The 27849-nt window shown below is 40.2% G+C and overlaps 1 protein-coding gene and 1 long non-coding RNA gene across 7 annotated transcripts in view; one reads left to right on the top strand and one right to left on the bottom strand.

Annotated features, from left to right (window-relative positions):
- The window catches only part of RAB3C (RAB3C, member RAS oncogene family), a 296374-nt gene extending 285221 nt beyond the window's left edge, over nt 1-11153 (top strand). For 3 of the 6 annotated variants that reach the window (XM_055555153.1, XM_055555150.1, XM_055555151.1), the window contains exon 5: nt 10271-11153. In XM_055555153.1, coding sequence (XP_055411128.1) covers nt 10271-10458 — 188 coding nt within the window. In that variant the 3' untranslated portion in view covers nt 10459-11153. Of the gene's footprint in view, nt 1-9197; nt 10102-10270 lie in introns of those variants that run through there. The other 3 variants (XM_055555149.1, XM_055555152.1, XM_055555155.1) reach the window with 2 other exon arrangements.
- On the bottom strand, nt 10251-27365 carry LOC129633268 (uncharacterized). The gene is made up of 2 exons (XR_008704988.1): nt 27108-27365; nt 10251-10493 (listed from the first exon to the last, which is right to left on the bottom strand). It is a non-coding gene; the product is annotated as an uncharacterized LOC129633268 (long non-coding RNA).
- Between the last annotated feature and the right edge of the window lie 484 nt (nt 27366-27849).

Genomic DNA, 27849 nt, shown 5'->3' with positions numbered 1-27849 from the left:
GTGAAAAAAGAAAACAATTCCCCAGAATATCTTACGGAAACAAATAGTATTTCACACCATGGCATAGCCATTGATGCATGGGAATAAGTCATTGCCTATAAGAGTATTTTAAATGCATTAAATAAAAGGCTGAGAAGGTGGTAGTTAAGTGCTCAGTATTTGAATATTTGAATTGTGATTATTACCACTAATAATTACAAGGGGAACAAGTCTCTTAGGAGTGCTGGGACATTTCAGTACTCTTAAGGTGCCAACGGGGAGCCTGCCTGGCACCCACCACTTTGATGAGTAGTATGCTTTCGGCCTAAAGCTGCCTTGTGTGGGTATCAGTACCAGACTTCCCTGGAACCTGGCACTCACGGGACCTTCAGGGAGCCAGGTAGAGCAGTGCCAGCAGCCAAGCTGAGTGTGCTTCGTGTTCCTCATGTTCACCAGGACGTATTCAGACGTCCTGTACCATAAGCTCTGTCGTCTCCACTGAGGCTAGAGCAAAAACAGTGACAAATACCTGTTTGAAAGGTTTGTGTTGAGCAAGAGATGATATTTTCTGATTTACAGAATCCTCCTCTATGAGTGGAATGGTTTCCCCAGTAGGGCCTGGAGATTCCTTCTGGAGCGATCTCTTATGGAAAACATTCTCATTCATTTAAAATAGTGATTCTTCATCCATATGTATACATATATACTCCATTTTTGGGATTTCCTCCCCATTTAGGTCACCACTTCCCTAGTGGCTCAGACAGTAAAAGAATCTGCCTATAGTGTGGGAGACTTGGGTTCGATCCTGGGTGGGGAAGATCCCTTGGAGAAGGAAATAGCTACCCACTCCGGTATTCTTGCCTGGAGAATCCCATGGACAGAGGAGCCTGGAGGGCTACAGTCCATATGGTTGCAAAGAGTCAGACAGGACTGAGCGACTAACAGTTTCACGCTTCTCACTTTCGCTGGGAGCACTAAGCAGAGTTCCCTGAGCTATGCAGTAGATTCTTATTAGTTATCTGTTTCACACATAGTGCCAATGGTGTGCACATGTCAGCCCTAATGTCCCAGTTCATCCCACCGTCTTCCCACCTTGGTGTCTATACATTTGTTCTCTATGTCTGTGTCTCTGTTTGTAAATAAGATCATCTGTGCCAAATGGATAAAACAGTGATAAATATATCATACAGCTCAGTGATGTAATGCACATACAATGCATTTCACCCATTTACACTGTTCAGTTCAGTGGTTCTTGGTATATTCACAGAGCTGTGCAACCTTTAACACAATCAATTTTCATCACCCCAGGAAGAAACCCCATGCTCATTAGTATTCACTCCCTATTTCTCCTGACTATAGTTTTGCCTCTTTTGGACACTACATATAAATGGAATCATATAATATGTAGTCCTTTTGTCTGACTTATTTTACTTAGCATAATATTTTCAAGGTTTATCTATATTTTAGCCTGTATCAGTACATTTTATGGCTGAAAGGTATTCCATTATATGCATTTTCCACATATTATTTATGCACTCATCAGTTGACGGACACTCAGGCTGTTTTCACTATTTTATTTTAACTATTGCTATTCTAAATACAGCTGTGCAAAATTTTTGTGGACATGTTTTCACTTCTCATGCTAATGTACCTAGAAGTGGAATTGTAGGTTATACAGTAGGTATGTTGAACCATTTGAGAAACTGTCAGAATGTTTTCCAAAGAGGCTGCATCATTTTACACTCCCATCAACAGTGTATAAGGATAGTGAATCTTTTATAAAATATTTGTACTCTATGACCTCCATTTTGCCTATCCCCCAACCCTGCCTCTGGCAACCACTAATCTGTTCTCTGTATCTTTGAGCTTAACCTTTTTTTATTATACATATACATTAGATCATAGTATTTGTCTTTCCCTGTTTGACTTACTTCACTTGGCATAATGCCTTCAAAGTCTATCCATGTTGTTGCAAATTGCAAGATTTCATTTTTATATGACTAAATATTCTGTGTTTGCATATACATATACACATATATACACACATATATATCACATTTTAAAAATTCACCCAATCTGTGTACTCTTAGGCCATTTCCATGTCTTCAGTTCAGTCGCTCAGTCATGTCCAACTCTTTGTGACCCCATGGACTGCAGCACGCCAGGCCTCTCTGTCCATCACCAACTCCTGGAGTTTACTCAAACTCATGTCCATCAAGCCAGTGATGCCATCCAACCATTTCATCCTCTGTCGTCCCCGTCTCCTCCTGCCCTCAATCTTTCCCAGCATCAGGGTCTTTTCCAATGAATCAGTTCTTTGCATCACTTGGCCAAAGTATTGGGGTTTCAGCTTCAACATCAGTCCTTCCAATGAACACCCAGGACTGATCTCCTTGCAGTCCAAGGGACTCTCAAGAGTCTTCTCCAACACCACAATTCAAAAGCTTCAATTCTTCAGCACTCAGCCTTCTTTATGGTCCAACTCTCACATCCATACATGACTACGGGAAAAACCATAGCCTTAACTAGACAGACCTTTGTTGGCAAAGTAATGTCTCTGCTTTTTAATATGCTGTCTAGGTTGGTCATAACTTTTCTTCTAAGGAGTAAGCATCTTTTAATTTCATGGCTGCAATCACCATCTGCAGTGATTTGGAAACCCGAAAAAATAAAGTCAGCCACAGTTTCCACTGTTTCCCCATCTATTTGCCATGAAATGATGGGACCGGATGTCATGATCTTTGTTTTCTGAATGTTGAGCTTTAAGCCAACCTTTTCACTCTCCTCTTTCACTTTCATCAAGAGGCTCTTTAGTTCTTGTTCGCTTCCTGCCATAAGGGTGGTGTTATCTGCATATCTGAAGTTATTGATATTTCTCCTGGCAATCTTCCATGTCTTAGCTATTATAAATAATGGCTGTGATAAACATGAGGGTGCACATGTGTTTTCCAGTTATTGTTTGTTTTCTTCAGATAAATAACCTGATGTGGAACTGCTGGATCATACAGAACTTCTATTTTCAATTTTTGGAGGAACTCCATTCTGTTTTCCACAGTGGCTATAGCAACTTATTCCCATCAATAGTATACTAGCATGCCCTTTTCTCCACTTTCTCACTAACATGTATTATTTCTTATGTTTTTGACACAATCATCCTGACAGGTGTGAGGTGATGTCTCATTGTGGTTTTGATTTTCACTTCCCTGAGATTTAGTGATGCTGAGATTTTTTTTTTTTTTTTTGCTATCAATAATATATAGGTTGCCTTTTCATTTTGTTGATAGTTTCCTAGAAGCTTTTTAGTTTGATGCAGTCCCACTTGTTTATTTTTGCTTTTGCTGCCTCTGCTTTTAGAGTCAGATGTAAAATACCATCACAAAAATTAATATTAAGGAGTTTACAGCTCATATTTTCTTCTAGGAGTTTTCTAGTTTTAGGTCTTACATTCAAATCTTTTATCCAATTTGAGTTAATCGTTGTGTATGAGGTAAGCTAGTGGTCTGGTCTTACTCTCTTCCATGTAATTGTCCAGCTTTTTCAGTAGCACTTATTAAACAGACTGTCCTTTCCTCATTATATATTTTTGGCTTCTTTGTTGTAAATTATTCAACCACACATACATGGCTTTATTCCTGAGCTTTCTTTTCCACTGATCAGTGTGTCTACTTTTATCTCACAAAAGAGTGTTTTGATTACTATATGTGCTTAGTTGCTCAGTCATGTCTAACTCTTTGTGACCCTAAAGGGCTGCAGCTCCTCTGCCCATGGGATTTTTCAGGCAAGAATACTTGAATGGATTGCCATTTCCTTCTCCAGGGGATCTTCCCAACCTAGGGAAGATCTTCTCGGGGGATCTTCCCAACCTAGGAACCGAACTGGGTCTCCTGCATTGCAGGCAGATTCTTTACCACTGAGCTGTCAGGAAAGCTCCCTTTGATTACTGTAGCTTTGTAATATATTACTAGTTTGAAATCAGGTAGTATGTTGCCTTTAGCTTTGTTCTTGCTTAAGACTGCTTTGGCTATTTCGGGGAATGTTTTGTAATTTTATGTAAAATTTAGGATTGCTTTTTCTATTTCTGTGAAAAGTGCCATTGGAATTTTGATAGGGATTTTCACCAGGTCTGTAGATTCCTTTGGGCAGTACGGACATTTTAACAATATTCTTCCAATCTATGAAGATCTTTCCATTTATTTGTATCTTTAGCTTTTTCCCATTGGTGTCTTACAGTTTTTTCCATTGGTGTCTTGCAGATAAGTACACCTATCTTTCACCATCTTGGTTGAATTTATTCCTAGGCATTTTATTCTTTTTTAATATAATTGTAACTGGGATTTAAAATTTTTTTTTCTGATAATGTTATTAATGAATAGAAAACAAAACAGATTTTTATATACTGATTTTGTATCCTGAAACTTTACTGCATTTCTTTATTCTACAGTTTTGTGATAGAGTCTTTAAGGTTTTCTGTATTTAGTATGTCATCTGCAAGTAGTTACAGTTTTACTCCTTTGCCAATTTGGATGTCTTTTATTTCCTTTTCTTTCCTGATTTCTCTGGCTAAAACTTCCACTACCATGCAGAAACAAAGTGGCAAGAGATGGTATTTCTGTCTTGTTCCCAATCTTGAGGGAAAACTTTCAGCTTTTCACCACTGAGTATGATGTTAGCTATGGGGTGGGCATATATTGCCTTTATTATGTTGAAGTACAGTCCTTCTATATCCACTTTGTGAGTTTTATCATAAATGGATATTGAATTATGTTAAATGCTTTTTCTGAACCTATTAAGATGATCATGATTTTTATCCTTCATTTTGTTCATATGTATATTCTGTTGACTGATAGCAGATGTTGAATCATCCTTGCATCCCTGGAATATATCCCACTTGATCATGGCATATAATTCTGAACTTGGTTTGCTAATATTTTGTTGAGGATGTTTTACATCTATTCTTTAGAGATACTGGCCTGTAATTTTCTTGTTGTATCTTTGTCTCATTTTGGTATCTGGGTAATACTGACCTCATAAAATGAAGCATTAAAAATGGTAGTATTAATTATTCTTTAAGCATTTGATAGAATTCACTAGTGAAGCCATCTGATCCTGAGCTTTTGTTTGTTGAGAGGTTTTTGATGACTTATTCAATTTCCTTACTAGTATTTGTTCTGTTCAGACTGTTTCTTCATGATTGAGTCCTAGGAGATTGTATGTTTCTAGGAATTTATTCATTTCCTCTAGGTTGTCCAATTTGTTGGCATATAATTGTTCATGGAAGTCTCTTACAATCCTTTGGGTTTCTCTGCTACTGTCTTCTCTTTCATTTCTGGCTTGAGTCCTCTCTTTTTTTCTTGGAGAGTCTAGCTATAGGCTTGTCATTTTTGCTTATCTTTTCCAAGAATCAGCTCTTACTTTTTTGTTTGTTTCTATTTGATTTATTTCCACTCTGATCTTTGTCAATTCTTTCCTTCTGCTAACTTTGGGATGTGTTTGTTCTTTTCTAGTTTCCTGAGCTATTAAGATTATGATTCTTCTTGTATTCTTAGATTCTCAGACATTTATTGCTAAGAATTTTTTTTTTGGTAAAACATGGTAAGCTTTATGTTAAAGCATACAGTTTAGCATGTATCTACTTCGTTGTGCCACACATTGCCAGAGCTCATTTCCTTTTGCAAAAGTGAAACTCTATACCTGTTATGTGACATCTGTTTTTCTGCCCCCCCCCCCCCCCCAGCCTCTAGTCCTTCACTTTCAGTCCCTCTGAATCTGACTTCTTTGTATTTTTTTTGTCACTAGTTTATTATACATGGCATAATTTCAAGATTCACATATGTTGTAGCATGTGTCAGAATTTAAGACTTAACATTAGTCCAGTGTATGTATATACCACATTTTGTTTACTCATTCATCAGCTGATAAATTCTTGGGTTAGCTACCACCTTTTGGCTACTGTAAATGATGCTGTAATGAACATGGGTGTAGAGAGGCTAGTGAATCTTAACCTTTCATGTACACAAGAAACCACCTAAGGAGCCTTTTAAAATGCGTGCTTTAAGGTCCTTCTCCTTACAACTCCCGTTTAGTATGTCTGAGGTGAAGTTTAAAAGTTTTTAAGTACTTCAGGTGATTCTATTGTAGGTAGACCTCTAGTGGTACGAAATCAGGATAACATCCTTTGGACAGGAGAGTGAAAGCGGTTTGTACCACCTCTCTCTGCTTCCTTGCCCCGGCACAACATTAAATGCACCCAACATTTGCATTATAGAGGGCCCAGAAGGAGGAGAGAGAGAAAGGGCCTGAGAAAATATTCAAAGAGATTATGGCTGAAAACTTCCCTAATGAGGGAAAGGAAACAAAGAAAAGGAAAGTCACCCAAGTCCAGGAAGTACAAAGAGTCCCATACAAGATAAACCCAAGGAGGAACATGGTGAGACACATATTAATCAAACTGACAAAAATTAAATACAAAGAGAAAATATACAAGCAACATGGGAAAAGCAACAAATGATACACAAGGAAATCCTGGTAAGGTTATCTGCTGAGTTTATACAGCTCAATGTATGTACTCAACCACAGTGCAAGGCTCATCCCACTTGAGAACAGTGCTGTCTGTGCCAGAGAGGAATCAGAATGGATGATTAGTGTCTGTGGCTAACTGAAAGTGTTCACTGATTTGCTGATGAAAACATATGTGCTGCAATTATTAATACTGAATGATGTAGTCTGAGGGACAGATGTCCAAAGCTGTAGGCTTAACCAGGAACCTATTTATTGGGAGATCTCTGTCACCCTTCACAATCAGCTTGCAGTGTGACCTTGGGCTACTTATTTATCTGCTGAACCACTGTTCTACTTAATAAATGGGAAATGATCTTCAAAGTTTTTTTCCTAAGGATCACTGGCTGAAGTGCTGGCTCTCCAATTATTGTGCGTATGGATGGGGGGTTAAATATTTCTAAGAAAAAGGGCATGTTGCTATTGCTGAAGTTGAAAAGTGAAAGTGTTAGTTGCTCAGTCGTGTCCAACTCTTTGCGACCCCAAGGACTGTAGCCGCTAGGCTCCTCTGTCCATGGAATTCCACAGGCAAGATTACTGGAGTGAGAAGCCATTCCCTTCGCCAGGGATCTTCCTGACCCAGGGATCAAACCCAAGTGTCCTGCATTGCAGGCAGATTCCTCACCGTCTGAACCACCATAGTTGAAGTTAGTATAATACATTGAGAGGTAATGGCCGGAAAATCTAACAAGGATTCAGTGGAAAAATAAAGGCTGAAATGTTAAGGATTTAGTCCACAGGCTTTCAACACCAGGGACACACATAGGTGTGGGGTGTAGTCTAACACAAAGTTGCCTGGATGAAGATACTGATATTTTCCCTTGGAGGCAAAATTATTTATTGCACAGTAAACTTGCTTTGTTCCCAGGTGGCACAGTGGTAAAGAATCTGCCTGCCAATGCAGAAGATGCAAGAACAGTGGGTTCAATCCCTGTGTCAGGAAGAGCCCCTGGAGAAGGAAATGGCAGCCCACTCCAATATTCTTGCCAAAAAAAATCCCATGGACGGAGGAGCCTGGCAGGTTACATCCATGGAGGTGCCAGAGTCAGACAGGACCTAGCAGCTAAATGACAACACAGCTTTGCTCTGAATCCAAATAACTATATGTTAAAATAATGATGTTGATTTTTATCCTGAATATCTCATTTTATGACAAACAGCTCATGTGGTCAGTGAGAGGAGGCCTAATTTCCAGAACCTTTCACATATTTCTCTATAGACATACAGCTGTCCTGATGGCTACCTTGATGAACCTTAGGCAGCATAAAATACCAGAGTATCTTTGGGATCATTAAGAAAAGGTGTTTCACTTGGTTCACTGGGAGTGTTAAATCTAACTTTTTAAATTGATGAAAGTCTTATATCAGCACAGAACTTCCGATTCTACTGGAACCAAATGGTAGCCTCTGCAGAGTATCTGCAGGTGCTGGCGAATGTTCATGTATATTTAAATGCCCACTGTGCCATTACTGGCTGGTCAAGTAAATGTCTGAGCAAAGTATTCAGCCATTTTGTGCCTCCATTTATTTCCTTACTGATAATGTGGACAAACTACTGGCACCTGCCTCATAATTACATAATTATTATATAATTATAGCATTTTCTGGGTTTCTTGGCACTTTTACATATATTTTCTCAACTGAGCTTAATGAGAGACAAATGTCATAAATAAGGATCGTAAGAATAAAAACATGACTTTCTCATGATCATAAAGCCAGTAAATACTGCTCCTGTGGCCAAATCATCCTTTCACCATAGGATGTCCCTCCTCCAGCCACGCTGGATAAATGGAGGGCTAGTATAACGTGGTGCTCTGTTCCTGGGGCTCCAGGCGACAGTCCAGACACTGAGGGCGCTCTGGCTGCTGGGCTTGAGGGTCATTTTACTCACCTCAAGTTGTACACCAGCAGTAGCGTGCATCTCAAAGCCCAGATGAAAAGAATCACAGTTGGCAAAGGTTTTCGTGGATGACTGTTTTATAATAGCCACATCTTTTATGATACCCTTCAATTTCAGTGCTTTCTCCCAATCGTGCTAATAAATAAAAGACATGTCACAGAAGACAGAAAATTAAAACCTTTGGAGAAAAGAAATTCTGTACTTTGGAACAAATTACCCTCCTGTTAAAACTGAGAAAATCCCCACAAGGATGCAAATAGCTCTGACATCTAGGCACGTGAGGATCTAAGCAATCACTTTTTTTCCAAAATCTGGATCATACTGTTGGAAGGTGAATGAGCTAGCCCAATAGACTGCAAATGTTAGGGAAGAGAATTCTTGTTAAGCCAGATAGCATTTTCTGTAAAGAAATGCAGAATTTAAGAGAGCTACATAAACACTATCTGGAGAGACAAATGAAAGGGAAATAAAAGCCAAAGAGGGCTTGAAATGTTCACTTCTGTTTTATAAAACCTGTCTTAACTCTTGCTGTTCCTTCAGCTCAAATCCTGTGGTTACTCACATTTAACAACAGACTACACAGTAACTAGAGAAATTCAAGTTCAGACATAGTCATCGATCTTAACCAAATCAGAAATTCTCACAAAAATTCCTTGTTGTTGTGTATCTCTAATAGTGCTTAAGAAAATAAGTATTTCTAGGTTATAAGAGCAGTTTTGACACAGATGCAAAATATTAATCTGTTTTTTCTCATTTGGCTTCAGGAGCTGGGATGAAATCACATGATTTAATCACTCTGAATCCATGTGGTTCCTCGGAGATAGGGACAGATGTAACCAGAAGGATTTATAGGGTGTAAAATTCAGAATGGATTAGGAAAGCATTTCTGTGTTCAGCCCAATACATCCTAAATCAACATCCCTTGAATGGACCAGAGCAATCGCTGGCTGACCTAGTGGGGAGGTTGTCATGGCAACTGACTGGCAAGCTCAGCCAGTGGAATGTGGCTGCAAACAATGGAGTGATAAGATTGCCTTCAGAGCAGATTACTGAGGCTGCTTCTGCCCAGGTAGTGATGTATCAGTAGAAGCGTGAAACTCCCACTGCATTTTTGTACCATCTCGCACTTCTGGCAGCTCATTTGAATGTATCGTGTCCTTTCCCAGATGTTGATAAAAAACACTGCTGCTGACAGATAACAGCAGCTCTGGAAAACCAGCGTCAGTAGCTAGATGCAGTGGTATACAAAGCCCTGGAGTGCTGTTAGGTTAACAGCACTCAAATTTCCTAAAGGAGGTTGAAGCACACTTCAGGTAAATCCAGTGATTCTTTAGCGCCACCTTGTGTCCAGTGAAATACTGGACATTTACCAAAGGCCTACACTGTGGGAGTCCCTTTCACAGCAGAATAGGAACATGACATCGTCTAAGCCTCAAATTAATGAAAAAATGAAAATAACTTTGGTCGACTCCGAAATGAGGAAAGAAAGAAAAAAAAAAGCCAAATAACCCCAGTCTTAGAAAAGATTAGAAGAAGCTACATGGTGATCTGGGGGTGAGGGGAAGAGATGACATGGACTCTATGCTGAGGAGTCTTCATGTTACTATTACCAACTCTTGCCAAGGTATTTTTTTGTCTAGAGAAGAATAAGCTGCAACTGTCACTAATCCCACTTTGGACTGTTGTTCCCGGAGCGCAGTATGTTCACGTGACACCTCGTACTCTCTCTCACCCAAACCACATCCACCAGTCACGGCCAGCCTCCCATGACCACGTCCCATTTAATTTCAGCACGCGTAGGAAATGATCAAGCTGTGTTTCTGTGTGTTTCTTCCAGGATTTGAATTTTTTGAAACAAGTGCCAAGGATAACATTAATGTCAAGCAGACATTTGAGCGTCTCGTGGATATCATCTGTGACAAGATGTCTGAGAGCCTGGAGACAGATCCAGCCATCACTGCCGCAAAGCAGAACACAAGACTCAAGGAAACGCCTCCTCCGCCGCAGTCCAGCTGTGGCTGCTAGTGTCCCCGAACAGGCAGCTCCAGAGGGCTTGGTTGCTAAAAACAGCATTTATAAATGATTGATTAGCCTTCATTTATACTGCCTAATAACTATTTGAGGGAAATCTTTGCTGTCAGTGGCTCGAACATGCATTCAATTCTGGGGAGAGTCCCTGTGTTAATATGTGGCGAATATGTGATCTTAACTTTGTAAGGACTATCCATCTATAAACATCTGGTATTTGCATGTGATTTGTTATTGTCTTCTAGGCTCTTTTTGTTTCAGATTTCTTAGATTAAGCTACTGCTGGGACTTCTGATTATAATTTCATACAACTGACTTTTGTGCCATGGGTTCAAATTATGCGATTCACTTGTAGGTATGATAACCAAGAATTTGGTTGTGTGTGTGGTATGGGCAGGGGATGATCGTAGGATACCTTATTTGCTTTACTCTCAATTGAAAAAATCAAGTGGAAATATTACTCATGATTAGGGAGACTGCTGTGAGTCTGGTTGGTTTATGGTTCAGGTTTCTATCTTTCAATGTTATTAATAACTGAGAAGATCACTGACTATAAAGAAACAAAAATATTCTTCAAGGCCCTTGCAAATTTCCTAAGAGATGAATATTGACTTGACTGGAACTAGATTTCAACAGTTTTAGTTTGGATGTTTAAAAAAGGAATTCCTAACCTAGGACTGCTCCACCCAACATTCTAAATATTTGAGGGCACTGACAGACTGAAGTATCTGCTGAACGTGTTATATACCAAGCATCTTAATCCAGAATGATAAGTGTAGAATTCCAAGGCCTGAGTCTCCCCCATGGCATATATCACCACAACTTTCTGGAACCATCATCAACCCTTGGAACAGCGGTTAAGTGGAAGCTTGTTAGTCTCTCTCTTCCCATAGGATGTAGACTTGCTTCCCAAACCACTGCCTTCTGCTCACACCTTCCCAGGTTTTTTTTACCTGGTTAGAAGTCATTTAAGAAGTAGTATCTCCATGGTTCTCGGGTTGAAGAAAAGCAACTATCATCTCTAATCTTTTTAACTCCAAGTATTTATACTTTTAAGGTATATCCCATTCTGTAAGCCTTTAGCCACGCTTAAGGGACTCAGAGGCCACTCTTTGGAGCTGAGGATTACAGAAATATCTTAGGATGCCATAAGCAAATTGAAAAGAGACAGAAAATCATTTGAATACCCAGATTCTTTCTCCTAAATTTCTCAAGGACCTTATACAGTGAACAAGCAAACCAATCCCACCGGCGAGTCTAAATGAGCAAAAAAAAGAGATACAGTATCTGTATCACTACCCAGAATGGTTCACAGCTAGGACTTTAGAAGGGACACAATGGCATATTTGTAAGGACAGTTCCATTAGGTGAATGTTCCTCTCTTGTGATCATGTTAAACACTGTTTTCTCTTTTAAAAAATAGAGAAACTTCCCATAAAATGTTAAGTGCAAGATGTTTAAGCCAAGATATTTATAGGGAAAGATGCATATAGCTAAAGAGGTCTCTGGAGAATAAATGCCTGCAAGTCAGGGAAGTAGATCACATATATTACTAGTAAGTTAGAAGATGAAAATTACAGGAGAAAGCATTTGGGCTCTCTTAAGCATATCCACATTTTTATTATGTCTCATCTTCATAGCTTAAAATCTACTAATTGCAGAGTAAGTTTTCACTTTGGCACTCTGCAGGGTAGGCCTTAGTGAAGACAGGAAGACATTAATGGTTTATTAGACTTTAATAGGGCAAACCAGCTTCAAAAACCACAGAAATTAAACTGAAGGGAAGCGAGGGAAGGTGGGGGCCATCAAAGCAAATTTGTTTGCAACAGAAGCCTGTTTGCATGATATTGTAATATTTCTATAACCTAGACTAGAAAATGGCCATGTTAAATAGTACAGCTGTTAAGCTGACGTTTCCAGTTTAACACGAAGCAATAGAACCAGGAACACCTTCCCATCCCCTCTTAGCCCTGATCTCACATACATTCATACAGATGTCAAGGACCTAAATATACTAAATAGGATGTCCCAGATGGCTTTTGCAGAAGGCCCTTGATATGTGTAATATTGTAAAATGGAAAGCAAAATCAGAGGGTAGAAAATTGGAAAGAAAGTTGAGTTTTACCCTCTTGTAAACACTTTTCCCAAAAAGCTAATTCTATTAGAATTAATTGGCCCTAGAACCAGAAGACCTAACCCAAGTACCCACATACACAGTGTCAAACATACCAAAGTTGTGCTACTTTATGCCAGTCAGGTCCAGGTGTCAGTGCCGAGGAACGTTCAATAATTTCGATTTTCCAGACCTCAGTGGAAGCAGAGTCTTCCTAATTGATTTGAAAGTCAGTCTGAAGCTCTCACCCTGGTATGAATTTCACCAAGCCAGAAGCTTCCAGAAAGGGTTGAGCACCAATGCTCCTGCTATATAAAGCACATGGAAAGAGAGAAAAGTCTTCTATTCCTAATCTCATCAAGAGATCTTGGCTTTAAAATCAGATTTGGCAAAAAAGAACCAGTCCAGGATTAACTAAGTAAACTTCTATTGGCATCAAGCTATATTACTTATAACACTATAATTCCAAGGTTTTTCAGCCTTCTGGCCATCATGCATGTGAATGTATATAAACACACACATGCATACAATACCTCCCATATTCTCTCCATCTGCCAACAGCCTGAATAACCACAGATCATTTTTTACTAATTGCCTAACTAAATCTGTATTCAGAAGCACAAAGACATCTTACAGAGTGTTAGTGTGTAAATTGTAGACAACCATCTTTTAGCCTCAATGCAGTTCAATTAGTGTTTCCAGTATGAATTTGTCTTCCTCTGCCACTCATCACCCCATCTCTCTGATTACTTTTATAATCAAACCTTGATTGTTTTGAGCAGATATTTCCATGAGCTTTGGTTTGGGGACTTCCTTTCTTTTCTAAATGTAAATGAAAAATCGGACTGGAAATTATTTCCTCTGCATAGTCATTCATGGAGTAGATCTGCATTTCAGCTTCTGGGGATGTGAGTAGATATAGAAGGTACATGGAACTTTAGTCCTAGGATGGCAGTTTACAAGTTAGCATTGTATGTCTGGGCTCCTAAGAAGAACTGCTTTAAGTCAGTGAATTAATTCATTGTCACTGCCCTCCGTGAACAGCTTCCACTGCCTTGAACTTCTAACCTCCTCCTTAGGTTCACTTAAAATCATTACCCCCTGCTGCCTAATAAATAAGTGCCAAGATTTTTATTTGGAAAGGGAACTATGATGATGCCTTTGGCTACAGAGAAAGCTGCATCAGTGTTACATTAAATGTGAACTATAAATTCTATTAAAGTACAACCCCAATTATATGACATCTATATTCACAACAAATAAATATCTATTTCAGCTACTTAACTCTTATCCAGATTAATTATAGTTCTTTGGTTCAACACAGTGGTTATCCTTCAGGAACCAACTTAAACTTCCAATTTTAACTACGTCTATGCTGACAATACTTTCAGGGATGCAATGTTTTTTTTTTTTTTTTTTTTTTTTTTAAGTAAAACACACGTCTACTGTTAACTTCCATGAAACAACATTAATTTCAGAGCATGGTAGTTGGTCATCGGGGCTCATTGTGATGTATTTTATCTGATGTGTATCTTCGTGCTTGGTGAGGATGGCTGTACCATTCTTCAGTTGACCATGTGGCATTTGGGGGACTATACTGAAAATGTATCCAGACTCTCCCAAGCTATGCCAAGGCAGAGGTAGCAGCTGCACATGAAAAACTAATCTACTTCTTAAAGTCATGACTAAAACCCTTCCAAGCCAAAAAGTGTCTAATCATTTTCATATGCTATTGGAATGCTCCATCAGAAGTTTTAGTGGGGTATACTTGGGAGGTGGTCTGTCTTTCTGTCTGAAGAAGCCTGTCTTTCTAAATGACAGTGCGCATGACTGGTAGCTAGAACTCTTTGATCCTTCATGTGTGTGCTTACTCAGTGTGCTGGGTCGGGGTGCCGCGTGAGCAACCAGACCCACGTGGCCTTTCTAATCACCCCCTGGAAGTGCAGCCTCTCCAGCTCTGCTTGGCTTTGTCCATTTGAGTAAACTACCTGTGCTTTAGGGGTCTGCCAGTAAAGTGGTGAAGTCTCTGATGAGCTGAACCATTAGGGTCAGCTTTTTAGAGTCCTTTATATTTTAGGTAGCTTTTGATCAAAGCCAATCAAAGACGTAAACCTGTTTTATATTCTGAAACAAACTGGGAAAACCTGGATAAAAAATGAAGCTTATAACCAGGAAAAAAAAGTCTTGATTATCTCTACAGTGCACCTACAGCGTTCCAGATTCCAGAAACAGTGTCCTGTAGCGGGGCAAAAACATGTCTGGAGAATTTATTTAAAATATATCCACCTATTGTTACTTCATAAATAAATATTTCTGGTTTCTTAAAAATCTTTACAGGAATGCTTGACACGCTAATCAAATATTTCCCTTAAATGGATTAAGCTATTTACATTTGGGCCACAAGAGTATTGCGCCTCCCAGAACATACACACTCACACACACTTTTCTATGAAGGAGAAGTTCCATCTATGGTGCTTTCTCAGTGCCAGGGAAAAGGAAGCTTTACTATGCTCCAGCTGGAACTGGCATTTCCTTTTAAAAGGTCTACAAAATAGATTGTTCACACTGACTAGATTTGTGTGTCTGTGCACAGAACTAATTTCCATTAAAAGGAGAGGATAGAGAGGATATAGTTTGCAAACGTTCTAGGGAAAAGAAATTATTGCAATGTCTTTGTCAGAGTTTGAGTATTAAAATCAGATCATTGAGACAGTGGACAAATTGAGCTTTCTATTTACAGTTCTCTGTTCTAGTTCCTGATTTTTTATCGTTTTAATTTTTTCAAGCACTACCCCCACAGAATGACAGGACCAAAAACAGGAAATGAGACTTAAGTTTCACCGTTTACCTTCCATTGATACATTTACTGTAACTGTAACCAGTCATTACTTGCTGAAATGAGGATGGGGCATGGGAGGGGGTTACCTATGTATTTTGTTCACCTGTGTTCATACTTTCCTTCATTGTGGACAACTGAGAGTTGGCTGTGGCTTTATTTCTTAATGGAAATATTTCCATGTTTATGTTGTTTGGCACTAAAGGTTGCTTAGGTTCATGAACGCTGTTCTTAAAGATGCAGATGGTATGTGAGCCACAAACACCTGGCCTTTCAGGGACGTGAGCGAGCCTACATCTGTCTAGTGGTTCCATGCTCCTCATAAAAGTGAAGTCTGGGGGTTGTTTGCTGTCTTGGTATGATGGTTTTCCATACATTTTCTCATCATCCCTAGGATATGTGCTGAATGAAAACTTCCTGTTAATTCCTGTTAATATATTGTTAATGTCAGACGTGATGTGATACCATTGACCTGTCCAAATGTACAACTATTTAATGGTGTTTGTGGAACTGAAATGTCTTAAATGTTGCATGAAATATGTTGTAAAAAATAGATTTGTTTTCTATTTTTCAACACCTCAGAATTGAGGGTTCATGGGCCAATAAGTGCAATATTTAATGACTTACTCAGTGTATATAAACTAGTATGAAAGAGTGAATTATAATGAATGTGTGAGATGCTTTGATGGCTGTTTGACTTGCTCAAATTATTTCTTGTAGCTGTATTTGTCTAGTGGTGCAATTTATACAGTAAATACCTTATTGGTGTCATGTGAAACTCTTCTGTGCCTACTTCAAAGTATGTTTTATTCCTAATTAAGACCAAACATTTAGTATCTGCGAATATATGTCAATCTTGCCTTTTAGAATTGTGGGTTTTATTTTCAAGACAGAATGGCTGTTAGTTTATTTTAAATAGGTGTTCCCTTCTTTAGTTACAAATTCTCCTGAAGCTTTTTTTCTCCTGAAGCCTTTTATAAGAGGTTAACTTAGAAACCTAAGAAAAAAATATGCACATAAGTCATTTTTATTTTTCTCTGAAATGTTGATCCCATGTTCTGTCTACTAAGAATTTTCACTCATATTTGTGTGTATATTTTATTGTTAACCCTGTATTCTGTTTGCAAATTACACACTGTCAGTCCTGGGAACGCTAAGACATTGATTTTTTATGTTGTTGTTATATTCTCTTTCAATTCTCAATTGTCCACACTGATAATATAAAAGAAACAAGTCAAAACCCTTACATCATTTTGGTATATCATCATAAACTCATATATTCATCCTCAAACCCCCTTGATTAGTCTCATAATTTGTGGTCTACAACTTCACTGAGATGGAAAATCAAGAAGTTAGGCCTGGTTGCTGGACTACCAAAAACTGTGTTTATAAATACGAAGTTTCAAGTAGGACAATTATCTTAAACTCCTATTTGCCATTTCGATTTTTAAGGCAAAGCATTCATTTTAATATTGTGGTTTGCTTTTTCATTTAGTTAGAGTAAATCATAATACCCTTGGGAAGAAAAGTTACATTTTTCACTAAAAATGATGAAGGGCCGTTGGTTTTACGTGACCATGACCCTCGGTACATCATAGAAAGCCTTCAGCTCTCTCTATGGCAGTTGCCTGAAACTGACATGTGAAGATGTGCCAATCACATAAACTGTCTTTGGGCCACCACCAGTGATATGTGGCCCTATTTTACATGTGCTAGATAAAATCTTTCACACCCACTGACGAAACAGAGGTGGGTGGAACAGGGAGATTAGAGATGACTTTGTGCCAAATTAAAAAAAGAAAATGTAAGCAGGTAGCCAACATGAGAATGATAATTTAAGGATGTGTTTAAATGTTTACTTATCAACAGTTACCAAATAGCACTAGCTCAGTGCTGGGGGAATCAAACATGGAAGAGGTATGGCTCTGGCCCCTAATAAGCTTACTGACTGAAGCACAAGGAACAAAATGCCAACATATAATCTAAATGCTACATTATGTCAGGATCCAGGAACATGGAGAATGGGAGACCTATAAAAACAGGAGGAGTCAAGGGCTCCACTAAAGAGGTAAGACATGACAAGAGAATTAGAGGAGACTGTGCCAGGCAAACGAATGAGGAAGGTTGCAGTTTGCCCCCTGAATGGAAGGGTGACAGAGCTGGCAGCTAGAGATCATTGTTTTTCTCCAGAGAACCAGACTGGCCCTCAGAAACCCCACAGATTGCCCCAGTTTGGCTCTATGTTTTTGTCCCCATGAGAAAGATGAACTGTAGCATCATCATATTCCTTGGTGCTGCTGAGCAGCCCTAGACTCGTTCCAAAACACAGACTGATTTGAAGCTCATTAGAAGCACTGTTTTAGACATTTTGCCCAACCACCAAACACAAGACACTGTCGAGGCCAACGTCAACCAGGCAGATGTGTGCCCAGAGATTTTTCTGTGGTTCCATGTTTCCCGTAAAGAGAGTTGGGGAAGTGCATAGATGAAGACCTTCCTTTGTAACCAGGCACTTTTGGCTTCTCCTCAGTGACTGCACTGTGGAGCTCTTCTTGAGAAAAAATTAAGTAACAGCTTAATGCTTTCATATAGTGATCGTGATTTTATCTGAAAACTACTGCTGCACAGCAATTACTGTGACTCTTCATGTGTCCACAGGAGCTTCTGTCTGGGTTTAAAGCTATAAAGTGTATTCACATTGTGAAGTTTTAATTCTCTTTATTGAAATTAATTGTGTAAGAACTGTATGTGCTCTATTAGGTATTAAGTTTGTATGTGAATTCTGTATAGAAAGTGGTTTTTGTTCTTTGAGTTAATCTTGTTTTATTTTTTGGAGATTACAATAAATATCTAAGAGACTATATTCCTGAATTTCTCAGTCTTGGTCTGAGAACTTTTTTTCACCTCCCTTCAATTTGTATTATTTTTGATCCTAGGATGCCTATTTCCAATTTGGTCCCCTTCTCTTCTACAATCCTAGGTGCAGTACTGAGCTTGAACTAGAGACAAAGTGAATGTATTTTTATCAGGACGTGAGTTTGATCCCTGGTCGGGAAACTAAGACCCCACTTGCTGAGAGACAATTAAACCCACACGCTCTGGAGCCCACTCTACAACTAGAGAAGCCCGTGCACCACAACATAGAGCCCAATAAAGACCCAGCACAGCTTACATAAAAGTGGCTCAGCAGTGGTGACGAGTACAGGACACACAATTCAGAAGGTAGGTGATGCGGACCAATAAGATTTGAAGAGTGAGAACCAGAAACTGACGGATGCTGACATTCCTGGCTCAGCTGATTAAGTACATATGAGTCCACTAAGTACATATTAATCAGCTGATTAAGTACATATTAGTTCCATTACCTAAAAGACAAAGTATAGGTTCTGGTTCAAGATGGTGGCATAGAAGATCCTGAACTCACTTCATCCCATGAACATACTCAATCTGCAGCTACATATCGAAAACCTTCCTCTGGAAAAAACAGAAATTACCTGAGCAACCCTTACACATTGAGCAAATTAAAAGACAAAAAAGCAAAGCAGGTAAGAGAAGCTGAGACACAATCTCACCATAAACTCCATCCTGGATGTGATGTCCACGATCAGGAGGGAACTTCTCCCTGTGGAGCACAGGGTTTGAACCTCACATCAGGTACCCCAACTCATGAAATATGCATCTGAGATAAACCCCCAAACACCTAGCTTTTAAAGTCAACAGGGATCACATCCAAAAGACTCAAAGTGCATAGCAAACGAGAAAGAAAGTGAAGTCAAAAGTGAAGTCCCTCAGTTGTGTCTGACTCTTTGTGACCCCATGGATTGTAGCTTACCAGGCTTTTGTCTTTCCAGGCAAGAATTCTGGAGTAGGTTGCCATTTCCTTCTCCAGGGGATCTTCCTGACCCAGGGATCAAACCCAGGTCTCCAGCATTGCAGGAAAACTCTCTACTGTCTGAGCCACCAGGGAATCCCTTTAAAGTCAACGGGGATCACATCCATGAGACCCAAAGTGCATAGCAAATGATAAACAACCCATAAAGAATTTCTGGGCTCTGACTCACTCGCCTCAGAGACCAGCATGGAGGCAATCAACTGAGAGGAACCCACGCTCTTATCTGCTGAGAAGCAGATAAGCCTCTTCAGGTAAAGTGTTAGGCTGATGTTTAACACACATCAGGAGGCCTGACAAGGTACTCCCTGGGGACAGGCTGGCGGGCACCATCTCTGTGCTGGCTCTCTCCCATTCTCCAGCTCACCTTTATCTCTTAGAAAGGAGCTTTCTTTTACCCTTCTCTGGCACCCTGCTTTGCGCCACTGTGGCCCAGGTAACACCTCCAAAGCACCTGGCTCTGGTGGTCACTGGAGCTCAAGTTTGAGGGTCCTAAAATATAATGGAGAAAGAGTTCTTACATGGCTGCCACTCCCAGAGCACAGCAAGAGGCAACAGACTGAGGAACCCAGCATTTCTGTGAAAGCAGTCAACTAGCTTACCTTCAGGGCTACGGCCTGTGGGGCAGGTTCTAACTAATCAAACAGCTAAGAGCTCCATGAAATCTCCAGGAACCTAGAAGACAAGCTCCATCTCTGTGCTCTCCCTCTGCCACACCCCAAGAGGAGGGCTCTTTCATGTGTCTGATGTCCAGGTTTTATGTCTAGGGCCTTGGTTTCTGTGGTTTCCACCAGGGAAAGCCCCTTGATTGCCTAGCAATCAAACCAGCAGGGCTTGCTTCCCCGAGTTCCATGGGCTGGTGATAAACAGAGCAATGGTTCTTGGCAAGCTTCCACTTCCTGATGCACTGTGCAGACAGTGGACTGAAACGCCCCTCCCGTCTTTATGTAACAGACGTCTTTTGCTTTTTCTGGAGCTTCAGCCTGGGGAACAGGCTTCCAGTTTGTTGCATGTCTAAGGCCTAACGGAGGGGCTTTCCATGGACAGAAGCCACTGGACTCCATCTCTCGAGTCCAGCTCTCCTTTTGCCTTGCTCTAAGCCACTGATATCTTTTCTAAAGGACTCAACTAGCACCCCAATTTCTGCAACTGCCAGCCACAAGATGCCTTAATTGCATGGCTCTGTGGCCAGTGAAAGTTATGTGTACAGTCACATAAGACTATATATTTGTGTATTTTAAAAGTTGCTGCCTAAGGGTCTGACTTCTAATATGCTTCTGTACAGTCAAAGCTTGGTTTTTCCAGCGGTCATGTATGGATGTGAGATTTGGACCATGAAGAAGGCTGAGTGCTGAAGAAATGATGCTTCTGAAATGTGGTCCTGGAGATGACTCTTGAGAGTCCCTTGGACTGCAAGGAAATCAAACCAGTCAATCCTAAAGGAGATCAAGCCTGAGTATTCATTAGAAGAACAGATGCTGAAGCTCCAATACCTTGGCCACCTGATGCAAAGAGCCGGAAAAAAGACCCTGATGCTGGGAAAGATTGAGGGCAGGAGGCAAAGAGGGCAACTGAGGTTGGACGGCATCACTGATTCAACGGACATGAGTTTGAGCATATTCCAGGAGACAGTGAAGGACAGGGAAGCCTGGCATGCTGCAGTTCATAGCGTCTCAAAGAGTCAGACACAACAGTGAGTGAACAACAACAATACAAAATAAAATGTAAAATATGACATCAAGAACATAAAATGAAATGGGATAGATTAAAATGTAGAGCTTTAGATGCATTTGAACTTAAGTTGTTAAAAACTTGCTGTGCTGTGCTTAGTCGCTCAGTCATGTCTGACTCTTTGCAACCAGCCAGGCTCCTCTGTCCATTGGAATTTTCCAGGCAAGAATACTGGAATAGGTTGCCATGCCCTGCTCCAGGGGATCTTCCCAACCCAGGGATCGAACCGGCGTCTCTTAGGTCTCAAGCATTGGCAGGCTCTTTACCACTAGCACCACCTGGGAAGCCCAAAAATGAAAGTTGCTCAGTCATGTCCAACTCTTTGAGACCCCATGGACTATACAGTCCATGGAATTCTCTGGGCCAGAATACTGGAGTGGGTAGCCATTCCCTTCTCCAGGGGATCTTCCCAACCCAGGAATCAAGCCAGGGTCTCCTACATTGCAGGTGGATTCTTTACCAATTGAGCTATCAGGGAAGCCCATGTCCATGAGTAAACCTCTCTGGCCTTCAAAGCCAAATGCTCTGGGGCTCTCTTTCTAGTGCAGGACCTCCAGACTGGAGAGTCTGATATGGGGTTCAGACCTCTCACTCCTTTGGGAGAACCTCTGCAATTGTTTGTGAAACCTTCTACTCCAGGGATATGGGATTTGACTATACCACAATTCTGTCCCTCCTCATCTTATTTGTAGAAGATCTTTTCTTATAGGCTCTGGAATTCTTCATCAATGGTTGTTCTGCAAATAGTCGTGATTTGGGGGTGCCTGTGAGAGGAGGTGAGCTTAGGGTCTTTCTACTCCATCATCTTGCACAGTCTCCCCAGCTCTTGTAATTTCTTAAGTGATATTACCCTTATGCTCTCATCTCTTACTGAGATGAGCCTGAGTGGGCTTCTGGGTGGATGTTGGTCACCAGAAGGACCAAGCCAGGATTAGAAGTTTGGCATTTTCAGCCCCACTCCTCATCCTCCAGAGAGGGGAGGGGTAGTAGAAATGGAGTTAACAATTGCTCGGGCCTATGTGGGGAAGCCTCCATAAAATCCCACGAGTACAGAGTTTGGCAATCTTCCAGACTGGTGAACACATGGAGGTGCTAGGAGAGTGGCATGCCCAGAGAGGGCATGAAGCTCTGTATTCCTTCCCACAGACATTTTTTGACTCATGTCTTCCATCTGGATGTTCAACCACATCCTTCAACATATCCTGGTAAAAAGTAAAACATTTCCAAGTTCTGTAAGCCTCTCCAGCAAACTAATTAAACATGAGGAAGGGGTCATTGCAACTTCCAATCGACAGCCACTTTGTCAAAAGCCCAGGTGACAACCTGAGTTGGCAACTAGAGTCTAAAGTAGGGGGGAGGGGGGAGTCTTGTGGGACCGAGCCCTTAACTTATGGGACTTGATGCTATCCAGGTAGTTATCTAGACACCTAGTTGCAAATCTGGGCTTCACTGGTAGCTCAGCTGGTAAAGAATCCACCTGCAATGTGGAGGACTGGGTTGGATCCCTGGGTTGGGCAGATCCCCTGGAGAAGAGCATGACAACCCACTCTAGTATTCTTACCTGGAGAATCCCAAGGACAGAGGAATCTGGCAGGCTACAATCCATGAGGTCACAAAGAGTTGGACACAACTGAGCGACTAAGCACATAGGACACCTAGCTGCTGAAAATTACTTGGTGTGGGGAAAAACGTCCACACATTTGGTGACCAGAAGTGAAGCGTCTTTTATGAGAAGTAACAGAGATTCACAGGGAAGAACTCACAGTAGGGAAGAACTGAGATTTTTTCCTACAGTGGAAGGAGGAAAACTGAGTTTTTCTATAACATTGCCAAAGGAAATAAAAATAGGACGTTGAAGAGCTATACGCACTCCCATGCTTACTGCAGTATTAAAGCCAAGACATAGAAACTAGCTAAATATTCATGAATGGATAAAAAATATGTGGAATATTATTCACCCATAAGAAAGAAGGATATCCTGCCATTTGCAACAACATGGATAGACCTTGAGTGCATTATGCTAAGTGAGATAAGACAGATGGAGAAAGTCAAGTACTGTATAATAACACCTGTGTGAAGTATAAAAAAGTCAAACTCATAAAAGACAGTAAAATGATGGTTACCAGGGAATAGGGTAGGGGATATGACTGATGCTGTTTAAGTGTGTAAATATGCAATGACCAACCGAGCAAGGCATGCATGTTAAGTACTGAAGTAACATGCTATACACAAATTTATACAAGGTTGCATGTCAAATATACTCAATTAAACAATAGAGATAATAAGTAAAACTCTAGAGAGTAGAGAAAACAAAGTTCAGGAGAATATATCGAATCAGAAAAGTAGACGGGGAAGTAGGGTACACTACATTTATAGGCAACCAAGGAAGACAAGCTTACAAAGATGACTTAAAAAGGGAGCTGCTAAAGTGATGGATGGACATTTAAAAGTCTACAGACAACAAACGCCTGAGAGGACATAGAGAAAAAGGAACCCTTCTACATCGTTGGTGGGGATGTAAACTGGTATAACCACTGTGGAAAACAGTATGGAGGTTCCTCAAAAAATTAAAAATAGAATCAACATATGATCCAGCAATTCCACTCCTGGACATACATCCAGACAAAACTATAATTCAAAGAGATACATGCATCCCTATGTTCATAGCAGCACTGTTCACAATAGGCAAGACATGGAAAAGCCTAAATATCTATCAACAGATGAATGGATAAAGAAGATGTGGTACATGTATACAATGGAATACTACTCGGCCATTAAAAAGAACAAAATGCCATTTGCAGCAACATGGTTGCAACTAGAGATTATCATATTAAATGAAGTCAGCTAGACAAATACCATATGATAGCGCTTATAAGTGAAGTCTAAAATATGACACAAATGGACCTATCTGTGAAACAGAGACATATCAGGGACATAGAGAATAGACCGGCAGTTGCCAAATGGGTGGCAAGTGAGAGACAGCTGGATCCGGAGTTCAAGATTAGCACACGCAAACTGGTATATATAGAACGAATAAACAACAAGGTCCTACGGTATAGCACAGTATCCTGTGATAAGTCACACTGGAAGATATGAAAAAAGAATGTGTATGAATAACTGAGTCGCTTTTCAGTACAGCAGCAATTAACAGCATTGTAAATCAACTATTCTTCAGTTTTTTAAAAAAAAGAGATAAATGGAGAATGGGACGAGGGTGGGAGACAAGCTATGAGAGGAGTGAGTTCTGACACAGGAGTGGTCCACATTTTCAGATAATGTGGAGACAATTCAGGCTTCCAGGTCATCTGGACAGGACAGGTTTAGAATAGCAATGGAGGACAAAGTCTGCACTGGGCAGAGAATCAAAAGGTAATGGTGAAGATACTGTTCTTTCAGGTACTTTCTAAATACAAGAAAAGGCTATTAAGGACAGTCTAAAAAGGGTTTTATTTTGCCTTATTTCAAGAGGCTTACATATCATTCTATGTTAAAGAGAGCTGAATTAGAAAATATAAGCAAAAAATTGATACTCTTGCCATCCAAGTCTTATTCTCCCATTTGTACTCCTGCTTCTTTCTCTTCTGCTCCATCTCTCTGTGCTTTATTTTCTGCACAGCTATCTCAAACGGGTTGCTCTTGTCCTTTCCTAATATTTTTACTAATCTGTAGGGCACAGAGCTTCCAACAACTACTTATGATGAAATGAACAACAGCTATCTTTTTAAGGTCCATACTGAAACAGACGTTTAAAGTTCTTTTTCTTTTTTTAAATAATTTTCAAACTAACCAAGAAAAGCACAAGCTCATCTTAGCAGCGATGACTACATTGTTCATGTCAAAACAGCCAGCAGTCTTTTGTTTAAGCGGGTAACAAGCCCGACTGAGCTAAGGTTTTAAATTGCTGTGCCTCCACCAAATCACGAAACCATTTGCAAGAGAAGAGCAGGCAATTGTATTTCTGAAAAGTCGGCAGCTGCTCCTTTGTACTTTCTTGCTGGGATACACCAGGTGTGATGCACTCCCTGTGGCCGACATCACTTCAGGTCAAGTATAAATTAACATATCCGTTGGCATCTTTTTTGCTCTTGCCTCTGTTCATAGACTAGAAAAGGCAAAAGACAGGGGTAGGCTAATAGAGAACAAGTCAAAACTGAAAGGACATTTAAAAATAGAACTTTGGAAGGAGTGGTGTTGGTAATGGAAATTCTAGAAACTTAAACATTGACATCCACAAAAGACCATTTGTTAATACTTGAGCTGAAGGGCAGTCAGGTTTTACAATGGGAAGCAGAAGGGAAAGGATAATTTCTTACGGAGATTTGATAGTATGAGCAAGAAATCAAAAGCTGGTTAAAGAAAAAAGGGTCTTGAAAAATATATTAGATTCCCGGATGCCGCAATCCTACAGCGAAAACAGAAGCTTGCACAAAAATACTTAAGATTTTTATGTATTATCAAAAACTAAACGAGACCCTGAGATGACATGCAGAAAAATCTCCTTTTCCCTTTCTGTAGCTTAAAATACAGTTACTATTAACACATATACACAATTGCTGGTGCTCTCCTTGCCAATCCCCCGAGGTTACTGTGATTCCCTATACAAGACATTTCAATATATCTCTTACTGTCTGCTCTTAAATGGTAAAGACCTAGAAGATTTTCCTTGAATTGTCAGTAGAAAAGAAAAAAAATTCTTCCAAAGGCATTATAATATCAAAGAGTATAATAGCCTTTTAGAATTTTTTAAAAAATCATTTCCATTTGACCCCCAGGCCATCCTCATAAATACAATGATTTAATCTGAAAGAACACTTAGAGGTTAATTATTTAACATTAAGACCACCCTCAAGTCACTTCATGATCTGATCATTAAAACTGATGGCATTTTCAAGCTTTACGGTATTTTCAATATTCTGAGGCACTGTGTATTATTTTATCCATCTATGCCTGCAACAAATGTTATTTTTTTAAAAAAAGTCTTTATGCGTCAGGCACATGAGTTGAATTTCTTATTATCCTTAGATTCTTCAGCATGGGAACAGCAAGTTGGCTGGCAGACAGCTTGGTCCCTGTTGTAACAAGAATGATCCAACCAGAATCAATTCTGAAGGAAAGAGCCCAGAGAAGGGCTTTTCAACTTGGTTCATTAGCTCCATACTGACTAATTTAATCAGATTTTTCTGATGCTGAGACCCAAGGTCAAGCATTTTTTCAAAGGCTGTCAGGTGATTTTCATGTGGTCCAGTTTTGTGACGCACACACACAGAAAAAAACAACCAAAAAACTCAACAGTTTAACAGATAACAACAACAGATAACACAGTTATCAGATATCACACATATAACTGTTGAGTTATCACAACTCAACAGATAACACAGTTTCATACAGCTTTATCCAATTTGGACAGCTTCCCCCAATACAGAACAAAACAGTGCTTTCTTTGCCATCACAGGTTATCCCACTATTCAAAAGCCATTAAGGTTGCCCATTCACCTGTTCCTAGTCTTCATTCAACCACAAATTATTAAGTCCAGGAGTAGCAGCTGTTTTATTAAGATTAGTGTCAAAGTGTGAGCATGCAAACGGGGCCCTGGGCAGTGCTACTGAAGTCATGGCAACATCATGACAAGCAGTCCAGCAAACCCCCTAACAATGAATGGCCCCTGTGGAAGGAAGTCCCCCTTTATCTCCTTTTCTTTCAAGCCATTTCTAGTTGCGGCCCATGAAAATGAGCTTGCCCATTCCTCTTGCAATAGCACAGGGACAAGCACAATACCTTTGCCGTTGGCGGGACTGGCACAGGCAGCTCTTTATTCCCAGGTAAACTCCGGTGCTGCAGAATGTGCTCTTGATCTTCTGTAAGAAACTCATTCATTCTAACTGTGCACAGGTGTGACAGGATCCCAACTCCTGGTTGTGTATCATGCTTTGTTACAAGGCCATAACAACTTACAACCAACTTTGCAGCTTAAAACAAACAACCCAGATATTATTAATATTTCACAGTTCTGTAGGCAGAAGTCCTACTGGTCTCAGTAGCCTAAAAATTAATGTGTCAACAGAGACACATTCCTTACCGGAGGCTCTGGGGATGATCTGCGTCCATGCTCTTTTAGGCCGGCTGAATTCAGTTCCTAGTGGTTGTGGGATTGAGGTTCTTGGTTCCTTCTAGTTGTCACCCAAGACCACTCTTTGCTCCTAGAGCTTTTTCCATGCTCTGAATAAGCTCCTAGAAGCCTGTCTCCAGTCACTGCACATGACCTTTATGTCTTAGAGCCTGCACCTCAAACAAGGCTCACTCTTGAAATCTCTCTGACTTCCCTGTCACAACCCTTCACCCTCCTCTTATGCTTTTAAGGGATCACGTGATTACATTGGTCTCACCTGAACGAACTGGGATAATCTCCACTTTAGGATCGATAAGCTTAATTACACATGCAAACTCCCCTTTGCCCTGTAATGTAACCAGACTTCAAATTGCCAACATTTGCTGGATCACGGAGAAGGCAAGAGAGTCCCAGAAAAACATCTATTTCTGCATCATTGATTATGCTAAAGCCTTTGACTGTGTGGATCACAAGAAACTGTGCAAAATTCTTAAACAGATGGAATGCAGACCACCTTACCTGCCTCCTGAAAAACCTGTATGTAGGTAAAGAAGCAACAGTTAGAACTGATGATGGAACAACGGACTGGTTCCAAATTGAGAAAGGAGTATGACAAGGCTGTATATTGTCACCCTGCTTACTTATATGCAGAGCGCAGCATGCAGAATGCTGGGCTGGATGAATCACAAGCTGGCATCAAGACTGCCAGGAG

The sequence above is a fragment of the Bubalus kerabau genome, chromosome 18 (assembly GCF_029407905.1).
Source record: "Bubalus kerabau isolate K-KA32 ecotype Philippines breed swamp buffalo chromosome 18, PCC_UOA_SB_1v2, whole genome shotgun sequence".
Taxonomy (NCBI): Eukaryota; Metazoa; Chordata; class Mammalia; order Artiodactyla; family Bovidae; genus Bubalus; species Bubalus kerabau.
This window is presented reverse-complemented; position numbering and strand designations above follow the sequence as displayed.